Below are 19,447 nucleotides of genomic sequence, written 5' to 3' on the forward strand. Positions count from 1 at the left end.
AGTCAATATCCAATTGTTAGAAAGAATAGCATGCACTCTTAGAAAAGGAGACATTGCACTGCTAATTCCAGATAAGTAAAGCCTGGCTTTACTTTGTTTCTTCTGGAGCATTATCCCACTCAAGTTTATCTTTCATAAATGCTGACACAAGCTATAAGGACTTTATATTATTTCATAAAAAACTTCTTTTCCTTTCTTTCTCTTCTTCCTTCAAAATTATACCTACAGGTCTGACCGATACTTTCAATTGCAACAACAAGCAGCCAGACAAGAACAGTACAAGAAACTTTATCTTAAGTATTTATTGTTATGCTAGAATATCACTCAGTTTCCTCTGGGGTAATTCGGCACTCCTGTGGGAAATATGTGACCTCATTTGCATTTTCTAATTGAATTGCTATCAGGTTTCCTGCAAGACTGAACAAAAAAAAGTTCCTAGAGTTACTAACATCACTTGTATGAACCAGAAGAAAGTTTATGTTCAAGTGTTTGCTGGGGAGGAGGGGAAAGTGTATGCTTCATGTATCATGAAATACTTTTAAAAAATATTTACCTTCTTTGCTATCATTTCATCCTACTAGCATTAAACTTTAATCTAGTAGTTAGAATTCTTTCATTACAGTGGTTACTAGTGAAAATTTGCAGATTTGCCCAGGTTATTCAGTCATCTAAAGCAATTAGCACATTTATAAGGCCAACACTATGAAGGAGGGGAAACTGTCATAGTACTGGGTCACTCACCATTAAAATGTCAGCTTGCACCGAGACTAACAGCCCAGCTGTGGGATCTCAGGTGCAGGTATAGACAACAAAAGCTCTGATTTTGCAATGAAAGCACACAAGGGGACAACTATCCCGACAGGAGCCATCCTGAACTAATCTGCCACCCTGAAAGCATGCTGGCCACCACTAAAGCTCTCTCAGCCCATTACGCAGATTTCCAGTCTTATATATTGTGATAATAAAGGATCACAAATCCAAAGGATCAGGTATTGAGGGGTTTATGCACCCTCCTGGGAAGCAGACCGCTGCCTCCATTTTGCAGGCAGGCTATAGGAAACTGGGTTTGCTCCCCGAGAATGCACCAGGTGTTTGCAGCAGAGCAGGGACCACACTTCTGGTGCTCACAACCTCAACCAGTATCCCAAACATTTATTCTGTATTAACCTCCATAATAAACCAAATATCTAGTAACAGCCATTCCATGAGGGCTAATCATGTTTTCATGAAGCTTTAATCCACGGATAATTGTGAACTAAATTCTGATTTATCCTTTCAGAGGTGATTCAGAGGGGAGCAAGCTTCCCGTCACGCAGCGAGGCTGCCCCAGCTGAGGGCCATCAGTCACAGAGAAGCCTACAGAAACACAGAGGATGGGCGAGCAAGGCAAAAGGACTTGTTTGTGCTGTAGGTGCCAGCAAACAGAGATCAGTAGGTGTGCTAAGGCAAATTTCATGCCAATTATTTTTAATGTCTGGGAACTGTTCAGCATTTTCACAAAATCAGTCACAAATTTACAAAGTAAAATGGAAATGGATGTATGCACCAGAACAGAGGGTTGGTGTCTCTGCCTCTCTCACGTCACCTCCTCCCTTCTCTCCTGTATTTGCTGTCTCCACATTGTGAATATAACACAAGAGTCTGAAGTATCTTTACAAAAATTATGTAGTTCTGCCTGAGTCATATTATACTATACAAAACCAAATGTGAAATCTGTTTCTAGTAAAAGCCATGAAATGTAGTATATTAGGGTCATGGCCTGAAAAACATTGAACTGGATATTGTTAGGTTTTGGCATAAACACTATTATTTTTTAAAATAATCTCATAATCATACTTATTTCTTTAGTAAACAAAGGATTATTTTGCTTGCAAAAAGCACAAGCATTTAAATAAAACACAAGTTGGATGCCTGCTATAGGGACCCACAATAAAACTGCTTATGACCTTGTCATTAGTCTTGTTTTCCGTATTTTTCCAGCCTCAAACTACACACTAATAAGGCTTTTAAAAAGGAGGGATATGAATTTTAAAAAGCTTAGCTCTCTCTGTTTTGAACCAGAGTTCAGCTTACATTAACATTAGATGAATTTCCAACCAAATATTTTACTAAAACAGAAATGTGTGCTTATTCAGTTTTCTTTCTGCTACACTGAGAAGAAATTTAAAGCAGTACATAAGACATCTTACTTTGTTCCTTCAATATTTAATTACTTTTGGAAGGAAGCAGTATTTCTTTGGTTAGAAAATGGCAAATACAGTTGACATAACATACAGGGCTTAATTATATCTTGCACAAACCAGAGCCTTACCGAAGAGCAGCTGAAGCGTATTTATACAACTCTAAGCCATGCAAAACCTCAGGGGTCAGCCCATTGGGCAACTGCTAGATTTAAGTCTCTCCAAGTCTTTTCCTTCTTGTCTCAAATGTAGCAAAAATTCTCCCAAATAGCACAGACTTACAAGGCGGCATTCTGACAATACAGCACAAAGTCTCTCCTTTTCCCACTCCTTCCCTGCCCTGCTCTCTCTGCCCAAGCAGTGCAGAAAAGAGGAGAGAAGAGGCCAGTCTTGGTATTTGGACAATTACTGTGGTGCGTTAATCCAAACTACAGCCATGACCAAGTGACCTTGCTGGTCCCTGAACTAGCCATGACCGTTCCCCAGGACACACATCTTCATCCTTGCTCTGCAGGTCTTCAAGATCCAGCAATGAATCAGGCTCTTCAACCAATTTCCTGCCAAATCCTGCTTAAATGTAACTGCCCAACCATCACAGAATTGGTTTTTTTGAGTAAGCACCAGACAATATAACTGCGTTTACTCAGTATAGTACAGGATCTTCAGCCCAGACTAACACTGAAAAGGAAGGAGGAGAAAATGAAAAAGTGAACTCCTGCTGCCAAAGACGATATGGAAGAGGTGGGACAGAGACAGCTACTCAAGGAGCCGACCAGAAAAAAAGTGTTTTCATGAGCAGTCCCCAATTACAATAGCACTGTGCAGCCCAACACTGTATTTAACTGAAGCACTACTGCTCTCAGATTGCCGGGCAGGGACAGATCCTTCCTGCTTTTCAGCTACATGTATGAAACTAAAAAAGAAGGAAAGCGTCTGTAACCTTCTGTCTGAACTACTGAACGGTGCTGGCTTTTCACTCTTCAGCAGTGGGGAAGGGAAGATGCTGGCATCGGGCAGAGGGGATGTTTGCCACTCCGGTGCCACGTTGTGCTTTGCTGCCCCACTGGCCCGCGCTGCGTGTAAGCATATGTCCCTTATCAGGCAGCAGCAATGCTCCCTGTCCTTGCTGCATCGGAAGGGAACAAGCCCAAATCTCCCCTCTGGAAGCCCCCCGTGGAGCTGCAGGGCCATGCAGATGGCTCATGGAGAGAAAGGAATCACTGCAAAAACCAGGGAGACATCTTAGCAGCATGGCAGCAGCAGCCAGTGCACGACTCCGGGTCTACGCTGTCACAAAAGAAATCTGAACTTAACCTTATTTCTCAAGAAGATGGCTGACTTTTGATTCTGGAGGGAGGGAGGCACCCTTCATTTGCAGGTTTTATTTCAAGTCAAGAGAGAGTATTAGCAGTGAGATTCAAACACAAGGTATATAGCCTGCAGTATATAACAGAGCCAAGCTGTCACTTAAAAATACAAAAGTACGAACTTAAAGAACACTTCCCTCAGTGGTGACCTTAAATCATTTCTGTCAGAGAGGTTCAAGGATCATTTGCAAGACATTTGATGCTGCTCGTGGTGTCTTCTACTTGGACACTTTCTTAGGAAGCACAGACCAGGCAACACGAACAATCTGATGCCGCACATAACTTTTAAAGGTTTGGGGAACACAGCCAAAGGAAGAATGAAGTAAGAAAGAGAGCTCTGAAAGCTTCTTACCTTGCGTCCACTATGTTGCGACTTCTCTGTCACCAGAAACCTGACAATTGCCTCCCATCTGCCCAGGATCTGGGGATCCCACGCGGTCACCATCAGGATCAGCTGCTTTGAGGGCATTTGCACATGGTGGGCAGCATACATGGTCCCATCCGCTCTCACCTTGAAGTCCAGGCTGTTGGTTTCATACCGAACTCCCTTGTTACCGGCACAGTTATTAAATTTTACTAGAACAGAGAGTAAGAGATGGAAGAAACGTGTGAGATAGGCGTGATAAGGAAAGCAATCAAACACAAGTTTCAGACATTTAATTTTCACTGATGTCTTCTGTATCTCTAATAACCATCAAGGAAATGATTTAACTGTTTCTTCGACCTTTCAGGAGTGCTCTTGTGCTTTATCTTCATTCCCCAGGGAAGAAGTTGTAAGCCATTTTTAAAGTATTTGATACAGTTTCATTAGATCTCAAACACAGCTGTTCCCCATTTCTACAAGTGGATTTCTCCCTTGTCGCCATTATCTTTTAAATTCGACTGGAGTCTATTACCCACACTGTGGGTATTTTTTTGCACGAAATGTTCTCCATTTCCCTAACCCTTCAATAACCTACTTACCAGATAGCCTATTTGCACATTCTTAACTGAAATTCAAAAGCCCATAACAATTCCATTATCAGAAATATAAAAACAAAAAAATTAAACAAAGAAAAAAAAAATTATACTGTTTTGCGGAACGCATCCGCTGCTGGAACCAGACCCACCCCCCAACCACAGCTGCAATCCCACCCTGGCCGAGCTCTCCACATGTTACAGCTACTGCAAAAAGGAACTGTAAAACTTCACTTCACAAACCACAATGCATCATTTAAAAGCCTACACTGTCAGATCAAAGCTCCCCAGTTGCTGATATTTTTATTTTCGGCATTTTTTGCTCAAATTCTTTCACAGTCTAGTTTGAAAACTATTTTTATTGGCATTATGAAACGTCACATACATTAGGCTGGAAAAAACCCAAACTATTATACGACAAAATTGACAAATCTGATAGAAATTGAACCTGCAGCTAATCACATAGGAAACAAAACACTTTCTGCCATTCGAGTAATCCACGGGGCGGAACACACATGTGGTGAAGGAAAACATATTGTACCCGTAAAAACATCTCAAGTGAGTGAGAATGGATATACAGCTTTCTAGCTAGGATCGTTACATGGGTTCTCACGCTGCGGCTTCTGAGTGCTTAGAAGCGATGCTCCTAGCCTGCCCCGAGATAAGGAAAACCTGCTAGCCCAACTCGGATGCAGCTTCAGCAGGCACTTAATTTTTGCACAAGAAAAGCTAGGTCAGATGAATCCTACCTAGACTGGCTGTGGTGGGAGGAGAAGGGACGCAGTGGCAATCCAGGTGAGAGGAGCTCCTGGGCCAGTTTTACCCCACCCGTCCCCTTCCCCCGTACCATAGCTGACTGCTTCTGCAGCGCTGCTTTGAGCTGAAGCAGGGACTAATCTGGATTTAAACAAAAATATTCAAGGGATGGCACAGGAGAAAGAAAAAGGCTGCCAGGAAACTGCTCAGCCTGCTGCCAAAGCCCCGGTACAATCACAGTGTGGAGACATGAGGAGCACTCTGTAGTGGAGGAAGGGAAAATCCGTCCCCTCCTTCACCAAACTGCACCTCTCAATAATCGGGGTGCCGTGATCATGTCTTATCTATACATCTTACAAAGGCTTTCCATGCTACATATTTATTTAGATCGCATTTGTACATTTTTATGCATGTGTAGTAGGAACTGTCCCCTAATGCTGCAGTAATTATTGGGCACAAACAGCAAATGTCACACATTGATTTATAAAAAAGAAGATGGATAAAGTTATCTAGTATATAAAAAACCCGTGGGTAATGCTTTTAAGCAATTTCATTGTCATAAGCTACATCATTAAGATCTTGTTTAATTTGGAATCCAGGGAAAACAAAAATCCCTCGGTTTTGTTTTGGAAGGCAGAGGTTTGCCCATCTTTACTTTTCACTGTAGCTCAGACTGCAGCAAATAACCTCCACACCTACCTCATCTCGTGTGCTTTAGTGGAGACATTTGACCAGTTATCTCTGCTTTCTATCTCCAGAAGCATAACAAATGTTTTTCAATGTAACAGGAAGCAGCATCTCCTGCATTACTCAAAGTTTAAATGAAACTTCCGTCACAATTTTTTAAGGGACAGGATGTTACTTAATTGCTACTTTGACCACAGTTTGAAGCTCTTGGCACCCTTGCGGGGATGAAATCAGGATGGCCTGAGACCCGCAAGGCGACTGGTGCTGCTAGGGGAGATCCCCTAGGGTCCTGGGGACCACCCTGCTGCAAGACCTCCTTCGTCTCTCAGGAATTTCTGCAAATCTCCCCCACGTTCACAGCCATAATAAATATGCGCAAACCCATCCAGTGCTCCACTGCTAATACGTTATTTATTTTCAGCTCCATGCTATCAGCGTTGTTAGAAATGACGTATATCGGCTGGCATATTATTGCACTCCTCTGCTATATAACGGCAATGCAAAAAGCGAGTTGAATCTATACGTCCTGAAGTACCCGCATATCATATACAAAAAGACATTTGAAGAAGAGAGAAAGGAGTGATAATGACTGCACATTAAAAACGATTCAGAGCTTACTTTGATTTTATTGAGATTAAAGGAAGCCCTACAGTGTACTAGTATTCCAAGAGAAGAAAAAAAAAATCCCTTCCTATACGTGTACGTAGTGATTTCAGTATTCAAAGTACTTAAACATCTGCTTAAGACACAGCACATGGCTCCAATATGCTGCTCTGGTGTCATATGTCACTGTGTCGACTTTTATGCTCCATTATCTAAAAATGGCTACCTCTTAGACAAAGTCCCTCTGTGACTTGCTAATTACTTCCATTAGTTTAAAACAAACTTGACTAGAGACAGAGAAAATCCTGAGAGAAATTAAGTCTAATTTTTTAAACAAGCAACGTCTCTTCTCCGCATTGCTCTTCTCAGGTAGCACAGGTAGATGAACGCTCAGCAATGAATTAACACAGCTGACTCCTCTCCAAAGAGTCCTTAGGAGCTACAAGCACAAAAAGGCTTCAGGGACATATGGATTCCATAGCATATAGACACTATGAGGGACGACACCTCGCAGAACTGCCTGAACAGCAGCAACAGGCCATGGCTCACCTGGGTGGCTTTGCAGAGGATTTCAACCACAGAGGGGAGACGATTCGGAAACTCAGCAGGGCCTGAGCACTAGGGATCACCATGCTCAGCCGCTGTCAGGTAGAGCTGCTGCTATTGCCCTAGGCACTGTTTATACACAGCATAGAAAACACATCTGCAACACGGTATAGATGAACTGCTCGCACTTTCATCACGTGGCTGCAAGGATTCTCATTAGAAAACCTGTGCTCATCCTCCTTGCTGCCCTGTGAAAATGATTCCTCGGGATGTTACATGACTACTGACATGCACTGTTTTATATATATATACACACACATGCACATATATACATCATATATATATATATAAAAAAAAAATTTCCAAATACATATGTATAGGTTTGGAAAAAAAAAATCAAACTATTGTTCTGTAATAAATAACACAGCTCAAGGAAAGAAGCTCTTGTCCGTATTTTCAAATTCCACCTCTTATCTCTATTCTTTGCTCTCATGGAAACAGAAATTAAAATTTCATCCAGGGCAGAAAACTTTTGCTTTTTTTTTTCTTCGTTTTTTCCTTTAGAAAGCTCTAAGTCTATGTAATCTGCAGTTGATGCAACTCTTGGCTTTAAAATAATTTAATAAATAAACAAACAAACTTTTTTTATTAGACTTAGATGTCTCTGTGGACACAAATCCATCTTTCTTTGACCAGTTTGAAGTCTAAAGAACACTGCATGAATTTAACATTCAAAAGCTGCAGCATCAGTAATTAGGATTTCAGATAAACAGCAGAGCCACACATCTATCATTTTTACAGGATGGTAAAAAAAGAAAACTTTTTTTAATATACTCTGGAAAAATGTTCAGTGATGCTTATCGAAAGCTTATGCTGAAAACAGCATCAAATGCCTGACGAAAAAAACCCCAAGAAGGCACCCTCATTAGCAGGCTTTTAGGTTTAACCCTTTACCCTCATCATTTTTAATTGCTTCTCTATGAAAGGAGGAAGTACGACAATTTGATATGCTGAAACAGGTATTGAGTGATGGGCAGAAAAGCTGCAGGAGTCTGCAGCAAACTGCTGGGCATCTGAGAAAAAAAATGGTATTTTTCTTCAAAAAAGGACACAGGGTGAAAAAAAATTCAACAAGTTTTGCATTGTTCCCTTTTATTATTTAGCTTGTTAAGCTAGCTGGACAGAGTCAAATGATCAAGCGAGGATCTTGAAAGATGTACGAATACACTGAACTTCCTTGCCCTCCAAATGTCTGAGAAATATATTGAATTTAATAGGACTATAAATGGCATAAACCAAAGAATTCACTTTAAGCCTTATCCTTCTGGATTCTCCTTTAACTTCTCCTAGTCCATTAAAAAGTGCCCCCTCTGGCAAGCTGCACAGGGCTGGAAGAGCAGGAGGGATAATACTTATTTATTAGGATATACCCCCCGGCAGGGCATCACCCCACAGTTCAGGATACGGGTCCCTTCAGGACTCTGTTTTTCACAATGGTTTTGGGGATTATTGCTGCAAAGATGTTTCTTTCCTGATGAACTTCAAAGCAGCAAATACACACCGCTATTTACAGTGGGATCCTATCCGCTTTTCAAGTTGTGTCCCTTGAAGAGCTCCCTTTACACCCGGCGTGACTGTGATAAACCTAAGCTGCCAAATCCACCCCTCGCACCACTTCTGCGAACACCATTACGATGAGGGTGGCTTAACTGTAACCTCTGGAAATTTCAAATGTTTGGGTAACCTGCAGAGCCCTGAGCATGTACAGGAATGTCCCCTTTGTGTGATCTTTAGCAAATCACTTGCATTCCTGCCCTGGCACTTCTGTCCTAACACTCCCATACATCTGCACTCATCCATCTTCCCAGGCTTCTGCAGGGGGTGGCAGTCCTGGCCAGCATTCCACTGCATGCCACCACAACAGAAATTAAAAAAAAAAACAAAAAACCAGCTCCTTAGTGGATAGGAACCTGTTGTCTAAGAACAGGCATGAAACCATTCAGTTAACCAGAAAAAATGTACATATTCCCAGGCACCCTGTGAGTGCATTACATTCTCGCAAACTGATTTCTCCATTAAGCGCTAATGTGAAACAGAGCGCGCTGTGCCTCATTGGAAAGCTTCGTTTATTTGAGAAAGTAAGTATGTAGTATAAACTTTCACGTGGCCACATTTTCGAGGCATCTTTCTTTATGTTCATGCAACCTCTCTGCGATTCTGTAAGAAAACTGTTTTACAGCAGTGGGAACAAACTGCAGTCAAGTGAATTCCCCACGGCCACACTGGAAATCCCCAGCAAAGCTGGGATTTGAATCCTGAAATTCAGGCTCCTTGTTACTCATTCAAACTGCCAGATGACACTCCCTCCATCACCCACATACAGGTTAACCAAATACAAGAGAGAAAATTTTAAATGGGGAGAATGGACTTTTACAGGCACTCCAAAAAGCAAATAGAAGCAGATTCTCATTCCTACAAACCGCTGGCGTATTTCCACATTAGCACTGGGTTAAAAAATTAAGAAATGTCACACAACTTATTATTGCAATTGTTTTGTAAAATGGAGTCCTATGAATAAATGTAAATACATGGTGAAGTTCTGGGACTAAAATATCTTGTTTACAAAAGGCTAATGCTGAAAGGGAGGCAAGAAGATTTTGTTTCTCTTGTACTAAAAGGATGACTGTATCCAGGTACCACAGGCCTTCTGACCACTCTGAAAGAATCCTGAGACATTGCTGTTTCAGTGTTTTGTAGAAACAAAAAACAACTTGAGCCATTACACTTACACGCAATGCTACATATAAGTCCAGAGTCTTGCTTCTGTCCCATTCCCGCTTATGGTAAATCCCATACTATCATACAGTACACAACCAGATTTGCTTCTTGCAGTTAATAAAACACCCAGAGCCCTCCTCCTCCTTTACAAGAAAAACAATGCATAAATAGAAAAAAATGATGGCTGTAAAACCTGATAGAAACAATGTATAATTTTCATCTTCCCATTACTGATTTTATAGGTTACATTTTCAACCATGTCCCCATCAAAAATATTACACTAATAAACTCTTAGTGTCTTTATTTAATATTTATAGCACTGTGGGAGAACCAAACTCTACTGGTAAAAGGTAAAAACAGCAATTCAAACAGCTACTTCAGAGTCTAATAAACATATCCCTAGTGATCAAGTTTAAGAGTACACAGTTTAAGAAAATGCTTTGATACAGAAAACTGTTGGAGATAAATGGATGTATGTTGGTTGGTATATGAATATATAGATAAAAAAATGTGCATGCCCACACCCTCGGCTTCACAAAGGATTGATTATTCATTAAGTGTTCTCGGAGTAAAAACCAAAAATAATGAATGAGTTAGGAAAATTAATGAACTGCCCCACAGTATCTCATCTGCTGAAAATACTTAGCATGATTTAGCATGTTCTTAATGTTATTTTCTTGCAATTAATGGTACCGAAATCTGCTGCAATTTTACCCATTTTCCATATCTCAGGTCAATGTGAAACATTACATCCAATTTTCCAGTGCATTATTTATGATCTCTGAGCTATGACTGCTAATATTTGCCTTACTGGAATAATAATAAAAAATTACCATAACAATTTACCATATGTAATTATGTTCAACAAAATCTTTCTTTATTTATCTTCTTGTAATCTTCAGTTACAGTAAATCCTCCTATACGGAATATGCAATAATAGAACATTCCCAACCTATTATATGCTTGTTAGAAGTGACTCCATGTGCTAGTCAACTGGTGACACCTCTGAATCAGCAGACGAGTAGCAATCTATCTCCAGCAGCAAGTAAGATAGATTTCAACTGGTACATAAAAATATTTTACATTTAAAAGTACATCTTGATTTTCCCTACTTCAAATTCCAAAGTTCAACCTCCTCCATGATCACATTATCCATGTAGGTTTTGGGCACACACTCTTGAACTCCTACCTACCTCATGCTCATTTACAGGCTGTTTTGCTTTCACAAAGCCAGGACCACCTCCAATAGGTTTTATGGGGAAACGACAAGCCTTGTTCATGCACAAGTCATTTATTAAAAAAAAAAGAAAATATTTCTGTGGGCTTAACAGAACTACATGGAAAATTCATCTTTTCACTTCCAGAGCCACCTAAATGCTTTCAACACCTTTTCCAGCTTTATATTCACTTTCAACAGCTCTTGCTTACACAGGGTTTCTGTTTCGATGGCCAGATGAAAAGAAAAGGAACAATACATTTCCACACACTGAAATCGGCATCCTTTAGAAAGTCATTCTGTCACCTGTACAGTCAGCCAGTAGCAATGAGGAGTTGAGAGTACATTAAAAAAGATCTAAATCCCATTCAAACAAAACAAAACCACCCCCACAGTAAACAAAACTCAATTCCCAGACACTGCCTGCCTCCTTCATATTCCCACCAGTGCTATTTTTCACTTACTGGAAGCCAATCCAACTAAAATACATGTTTTTAAGAAAGAAAGAAAAAAAAGTAGTATATTTCACTTTTGGTATTGGAATTGGAGGGGAGTACAGACCCCTGGAGAGAAGGGCTGTAGAACATGATAGAAAAGATGAATCACTCTGGCAACAGCCAGCCAGCCATTAATTTTCAGCAAGCCAGGAGTTGGTCCAATTAAACCAGGCTCCTTTCTCTACATTAACATGCTTTACTCAGTTTTTTTCCGAAGGTAAAACATCAGCTCGAGACCCCAAAGGCTTTTCTATTTAGGATCAATCAATCTACCTTGCTGCACTGTAAAACATACACTGTCAGCTCTGAGGCTAGCTCAAAAAAGAGCAACAGTGGAAAAATTTGATAAATCGACATATCTGGCAGTTAGTAGAGGGATTCTTCCTACACTGTCACTTATTTTTATCTGATTAGAAACAAGCATTAGTAAAGGGAGCATTCCCCTCTATTCTCTTCCTGGTATTTAGCACTGGGTTAAGAGGAGCCTTTTCATCCCCAATTTTCTAAATCCAAGCGAGAAGCTTCCTCCCCCAAAGGCACGGAGATACTATCCAGATTTCAAAGGGCAGGGAGTTTGAATTGGATTTGCATGTTGTGGAACTCGCATTCAAGCCTTTTCTTCAGCACAGGAACATGAACCTGCATCTATTAGCAACCCATGTTAAAGACGTTTTTCACTGCTTTCCATGTTTTTATGCTCAGGGCTTTACCGTGGGTATGCAACCTCACCTCTGGGTTTCTAGCACCTGCTTTGGCAACAATTGCTTTATTTGGGATTTCATCGCCCATTTGAGATCCTGTCGCTCTCCCTCTACCCTACTGAGACATTTCAGAAATTATTAACTAATAAATGAGCCAGGGACTGATGCCAGAGGCCGGTAAGAAGGACACTTACATAGTCTGAAGTCCCCTGCAAAGCGGCACTCCGAGCTGGGATAACTCAGAGGATTACCCTTTTCTTCAGTGAATGCCATAGTAACTATACTGTTGGCTTCCATTCTTGTTCTCAATAGACGTCTTTATCCTTGGATAAAAAACCCTTCACAGTAGTTTCAGTATGACAGTCCTCCTCTGTTCTTAACAGTAAGGTAGACCAAAAGCCACTGGGATGTGTAGCTGATGTTTTAGCTTCAGATTAAAAGGCAAATAAAGAGAAGCTTGGTTTGGGTAATCTTGAAAATACCAACTGCAGCACACTTTTTGGCAAATGCTGAGTTTTTACAGGCAACCATTTTTATTCTTTGCTCTTCTTTAAATTCCATGCATCTGTAGGATGGTACTAAGATTCACTACGGCACTAATGAGATCATTTTGCAATTAAAGGCTAAGTAGAAACAAACCTCTCACCACCCTACAGGAGAGTTTGGCTTCTCTGATTAAGCAGCAGTAAATAAACCTGTTTCACTTTTGGTCCTGGTGCACAGGCTTTCTATGATTAACTCTCCAAACAAGATGGACTGATTGACCCCATGGATTAATCAATGAGTTTCTCAGCTTCAGAGCAAAGTGCAAGTTGTGGGAGTTACCTGCAGTAGGATGTGTTTTAATTACTATTACTACAGCACAGAGTAAATAAATCCCAGGGCACTTTTTTTGGAGGTTTTATCCTTAGCGCTAATGATTTTCACAACACACTCATGTTTGTCAAACTACCTACATGGGAAAAGATTTTCAACATCACTATGCATTTCTGGAGGAAAAACTACAGATTTTAGGGTAGCTTAATGGGATAATTATAAAGGGAGGAGCCTTGTAGGGCAATCTCTAGATTATACCACCTGCTTGCCCATCTTACCTGTCAGCAGGAGCATCCCTGGGAGAACTTATTGGGAGGCTGGGGCTGTAATTGAGAGAAACCCTGGGTGTGCTGCACTGAGCACCTTCTTTTCCCCAGCGTTCCTGGGCAGAGCGGAGGGCCTGACCCTTCTGGTACCACGAACATCCCTACATTCGGAGCAGTGGTGGGAAGCAGGCAAGCACACTCAACTGTGCAAACAGCCATCCCTGCCAGCTCCCACCGGCCCTGCCAACGGTGACCTGGCAGCCCTGGGGGGTTTTTCCTCTCTGTTGCAGATCTCTTTTCAACTTGCCAGAACTGTATTTTAAAGACATGGAAAGCTGCAGGAAGATTTTAGGGAGAGAAAAAATGTGAACACAGGCCATTTGCAGCCTAGGAAAAGAAGTTGAAAGAGGTGCTCCCACTGTAGCTGTGTCAGATAGCCTCAGGCTCCTCTCTCCTCACACTCTTCAAAACAAACAAACTCTCAACACCTAGAAACAGAGGCTGCACATGTCAGGGAAAAAAAAAATCAGACACACCAGTAAAGACACTGAACTCCTCACGGACTTGACTTGCGTGTAAACACTGACAACTTTGGGCTTGGCTGTTCTCGTCTTCCTCGGCCTAGCTCAGGAGCAAACGTGCACTGATCCAGGGAGTCTAATCACAATGCAGTAAATGAACAGACGTTTCAGGCAAGAATATTAGAAATTGAAAATTTTGTTATCTGTAAGAATCAAGGCAGCTATATTTAACTTGCAGCTGCTGTGCACCTCTGCTCATCTGCCTGCACAAAAAGCAGCTGTACTCCTTACCAGCAGCTGTAGCCTACACAACCTTCAGGTTTCAAGAGAAATCAGTATCATGTAGAATAAAGCACTGTTTGGTACCTGGTGGGCTCAACTGCTTTGATGTTTGGACAAATTCAGAGAGTTTTATTCACAGATGGAGGCACTGGGTTCTATTTCTGCACTTGGTCAGAGGGAGCAGGAGAAGGAAAAGTGGCCTCGATGCCCAAGCTGCACTTGAGTGGGTAATAAATATTGGGCAAGCTGAGAGGTGGCAGGGCGTCCTGCCCCAGGGCCGGGCTCTAGTGTCCACTGAATTCACAGGAAATTCACCCACGGAGCAGGAAATTAACTGGAAAAGCAAAGCCACAATAAAGCACAGCTCCATGCCCTCTGGTGTTGGTCATCACTGAATAAAAATGAACCTCCTGGCCTCTGCAGCCACCCTTGAACCAGCCATGTCCTGACAACTGCATCCCCACAGCCGTGGCGCTTGGCTGCCAATGCTTCCAATGGAGACTCAGGAAAATGAGGTTTACTGGAATTCTCCCTTTCCTCTTTCACGTTCACCCCCTCTGCCCCTTCTTACTGCAGTGGTCTCTAACAGAAAGGCAGCACTCTCCTCACTGAAGAATGACCTCAGGATTCAACTAGCAACCTTAAATGTAACAGAGGGCTTTTGGCAGGGCTCAGTACCATCAATTAAAACAGAGAGAGACTAAAGCCAGTAAATTAGAGAACGTGACAAATGCAGCACAAAGCATTGATGATCCCAGAACGTATCAAATTTAGTGTTAAAGTAAAGAAACAATAGGGAAGTCCAAGACATTTCAGAGTGTAGTGAATCAAATTAAATTGCCTGAAATTCCACATGGAATACATTTGACAAATTTCTTTCCCCCTCTTCAGCTTTCTGTTTGAGATGAACTGTCGTCTGGCAGCTTCAAACGTCTGGCACAGCTTCAGCTTCAGTTTGCTGGGGCTGAATCCAAACACGAACCTGAACTTTACCAGTTCTGCTCTTTTTGTAAACATACTTGCTGTGGCTGCCAAATGCTTTCCAAAAGCACACAAAACCCAGAATCCAAAAGGAAAACATTGTCTTGCTGCAATAAAATTTGCATTTTACCACCTATCGGTAGCATCCCGTGTGCAGAGCCATTGGTTGGTCAAAGCCCACCTTGCCCTCAGTTTCTCCACACATTTTGAAAGGGGACGGGCGAGCGGCGAGGTCCCGGGGGGGGATGCGGCTCCCACGCACCCGGTACGAGTCCATCCCGCAGCGCTGCAGCCCCGGCAGCGCCGGTGCCGCTTCTTCCCCCAGGGCTGCGTGGGCAGCTAATAATACAACAATTAGCAATAGGATTCCTCAGATGTGCTGGATAAGACAAGCAGTAAAATGTCATTATACACGTGCCACTGATAGCGAAGAGCAGTTTAGATTACCCCAGTGAGTAGTGTTGGGAACAAATTCATTTTAAGGTAGGGAACTTCAGGCAGAGGAAGAGACAGATATGAAGAGGGTTATGATCAAATTGCTCCTGAGCTCAGAGAGCATCGGCCTTGATATATCAGATTTTTTTCATTTTGCTTTTAAAACAGAACTGGTTTTGCAAAACGTTCACAACAATGGCACGTTTCTTTGAAGCAGGATGCAACTCTTCACCAGCATCATCCCACTACCTGTGCAGACTCTGTCTTACAGAAAACAAATTCTTCCTCCATTTTAAAGCTTTTTAAAACTACCAAGCTCCATAAACTATCCAACTGCAGAAGGCTAAAATAAGGCCACCTTTAGGCTGAAGAATAGCAAATGACAGAGGTGTGTGAATTCTGGCACAAGACACACAGGCAAGCAGATGCTGTTAGAAAAGCGTATTTTATTGTCCACAAAGCATTGGCCTCATCTCCGAGAGCCACATGGAGTTCCACCACTGCCCAAAATAGACAACATCTGGTTCATATAAACTCTGATTTATTGCATGTCTTCTCTCCCCTTGGATTTTAATTATGAGTAGATCTTGTAACTATTATATTTGTATTTGTTTTATCCATCTAGATATTCTTCTACCCTATTAACTAGAAATTGAAAGCTCTTTCTAAAAACAGTACAAAAATATACTTAAAAATATGCATATGGCCTTTATTAAAGAAATTCTTTTACTGAATTTTTAGATGAAGTAAAAGTACCACTGAAATCACTGATTAGCAAGCAAGCCTTTACCTGATTTCCTGAATAGGATGAGACTGAAGAAATTGCTTTCTATTACAATAAAACCTCAAAGAAAATAGAGTACGTAACTGACTACTGCTCCTAATGTTAACCAGTGTGGTAACGAATCAAAATCACTCATCGTTGTACCACTCTGACCACTCCTGGGAGCCGTTTGCAGCAGTATTGAGCCAGTTTCAATGGTCAGGTGTCAATATTTTAAAGAACCTCTCTAAGGCAGCACTTTCTCAGCAGAAGAGACAGATCCAGACTGTGCCTGGAGAATAAACTATTCTTTCTCCCCTGGGAAAGAGTAATACAATCAGGAATGCAATAGTTGGAAGCCATCATATTGAGAGTTTTTTTGTCTAAGTTTTTTTTCTTTTTTCCAATGCAACTCTTGCTCTTTCTGGGAATAAGTTGATTTAGAAGTCACTTTTTAATTTGTACAGTTGAATAACCACCACCATAAAAGAACATACAGTGCAATAAATAAATACCACTTGCAAACTTCAGAACTCTCTGCCACCACCTCATCCATCAAAACTAATTCTGTAAAAAACAAAGGATGTGACAAACCCAACCAACCTTTTACCCCATCTTACAAAAAGACTGAAATCTGTTTCTGGAAATGTCGTAATGTTTCTATTAAATGATCGAGTCCTCTGGAAATGTTTAGCAGTCCCACAGAAACACCCTCCATGAGGACCAGTAGCCCTTGTCTCCGAAAGCCCAACGCCCTGACTGGGCAGCTCAGGTCCAAGCACTTATGCAGAAATCCTGTCCTACTCATGGCACAGAATTTCTGGGAATATGATGGAAAACAGAAATTGCCACAGATGTCTGAATTGCTGACACTGGAAAGCAAAGAGGGCTGATAGCTGAGTTTCCCTCACCCCAGTGCCAGCACACAGCGCGACTCGTGTGCCGAACCCTCCCCTGCACACCAATAAACCCTGGAGGTGGAGTAATTTGAATGTAAGAAATATCTTGGCCCTGTATCTGTTTTTTAATTAGAAAGTTTTACATGTAAACATATACCTTCTCTTCTTCCAAATCCACACTGACATCCACTACTTATCATTCTGAAGTGATTGCTAGAGGAAACATGCTTAAAAACTATCATATTCCCTGGAAGTTTTCTTAGCTCTGCCCATCATCATGCTGTCTGCTCCCCTTTCACATCAGCTCAATTGTGAGAGTTTTAAGCTGACATCAAAAAGTCAGGCCATTTGAAGACATAGAAGTCAGCTTTGAGGTTGTCATTTTCTTTTTTTTTTTATTTATTTATTGATTGGTTGAAAAAGAAACATCGACTGGCTGATCTATTTTAAAGGTTAAACGAGCGTGATGAATGATATCAAAGCAAGCCCTACCAAACCTTGATTCCCACTTTTTTTACAAACTATACAGACATCAACAGCCTAAAGACGCAACAATCCCGATTTACTGATAGGTACCATGGAGTGATGAAGACACTTGAGCTGGAGACTCATCCTCTCCTTACAGATGTGAAGGGAGCAGTTGGCACCAACCCTAGGAGGATGCTGCGTTGGCTCTTACGTCCTGTTACCAACACGGGTAGCAGCACTTCAACACTTTCAAGTCACACGTTTGCAGTTTTTTCAAGACCAGGCCTCAGTAAGGACTGCCAGCTACCGCTGTCAGTAATGTCTAGCTCAATGTAAACACTTCGTTGGTAACGTGATGAAATTACACCTTCAGGTTTATTCAAAGTACTAAAATAAATCTTTTCACAGAACGCGTATGCATTCATTTATACTGCGCTGCTATGACCACAAGTTTAATTGTTACTATTTAATTATTCATTGTGGATCAGGTCTCAATTTAAGCAAATATGCAAAGATAAGGAAGAATGGGCACTTGTTTATCTCAGTTTTTCCAATTAATTCAAGTTGTTCATTAATCACATTACTTTTCTACTATGTGATAAGAAAATAAAAAAACCCCAGCAACCATCCAAACAACAAAAAAAGACACCCGTTATGGAAAAAGCAGGATATTCTACAAAATTTACTTGCATGAATAGACTCCATTAAACCAACTAAAATATTCATGTATAAGAGTGCCTCATATTATTGACTCAGCCTACAAGAGAAAATTTTCTTCTTTTTTTGCCTTTAATGTCTACAATATTATGAATCAATTGACCTAATAACAGATTGTATGATGGAGATTGGCTCAGGTTTCATAAAGAATTTTACCTGGAAATATGAAATTGTCCTAAATTTCCCTCCTGTTCCATACCTGCAGTGACAATAAATGGTACATCAACCAGCAATTTCATGTCTATTACCAGGTGCTATACCTGAATTAAGCAAAACCAAAACTTTCAACCACCAAAAATGTCTACTAAAAGTAACCATCTTCTACTTTTTTTTAATAAAAAACTTGGGAAAAGTTGAAATAAGAAACAAGAAAAATATTATTCAGTTCCTAATTCATACAGTTTTAATGACATTTCTGACCTTTACAACAGAAAGTATGAACAACTCACACAGACCATTGGGCAAACAGAAAAAGTAACAAGAAAAGCCAGCAAAGAAAAGAAGAACTAACCACAAGGAATCCTCTGCGGCTCCAATATGACAACATTTCTACTCTGTAAAAATAAAATGCCATCAAAACTTCACCAGCCACTGCCCTCACTTTGTCTGAAGAGACTTCCTATTGATCACCCAGTTGTTCCTTTGATTAATGTCCAAAAGTTTCTGATAAGTAGTCTTGTACTAAGGACATATCACTGTTTGAAATGTGGTTGCCAAAACAGCGTATTATTTTCTTTTTCTTGCATGTAGATACTAGCAAGAGCCCACAGCGTCATCTGAACTAGTTACTGAAAATTGTCCAAAAGCGGATACAAAATTCAACGAGCCCTTCTGATTCATGCTCATTAATACATTAACAAGTTTATCTGTCTGTATGAAACATCAGGGTCCTAGGCTTTTAAAGATATCTCATATTTTACTACTGAAATATGTGGCCTTGACTATTTTTGTGCTCAAGCATAGGCTTCGCTTGATGCTCAGTCACTATACTAACATGCACAAGTCAGTTAA

The 19,447-nt window shown here is 41.0% G+C and overlaps 1 protein-coding gene across 1 annotated transcript in view; it reads right to left on the reverse strand.

Moving 5' to 3' along the window:
• CDH4 (cadherin 4) overlaps window positions 1–19,447 on the reverse strand; it is a 479,858-nt gene that overhangs the window by 182,320 nt on the left and 278,091 nt on the right. The window contains exon 3 of the mRNA XM_052786208.1: window positions 3,900–4,123. Within this exon, the coding sequence (XP_052642168.1) occupies window positions 3,900–4,123 (224 nt within the window). The remainder of the gene's footprint in view (window positions 1–3,899; window positions 4,124–19,447) is intronic.

The sequence above is a fragment of the Harpia harpyja genome, chromosome 1 (genome assembly GCF_026419915.1).
Source record: "Harpia harpyja isolate bHarHar1 chromosome 1, bHarHar1 primary haplotype, whole genome shotgun sequence".
Classification (NCBI taxonomy): domain Eukaryota; kingdom Metazoa; phylum Chordata; class Aves; order Accipitriformes; family Accipitridae; genus Harpia; species Harpia harpyja.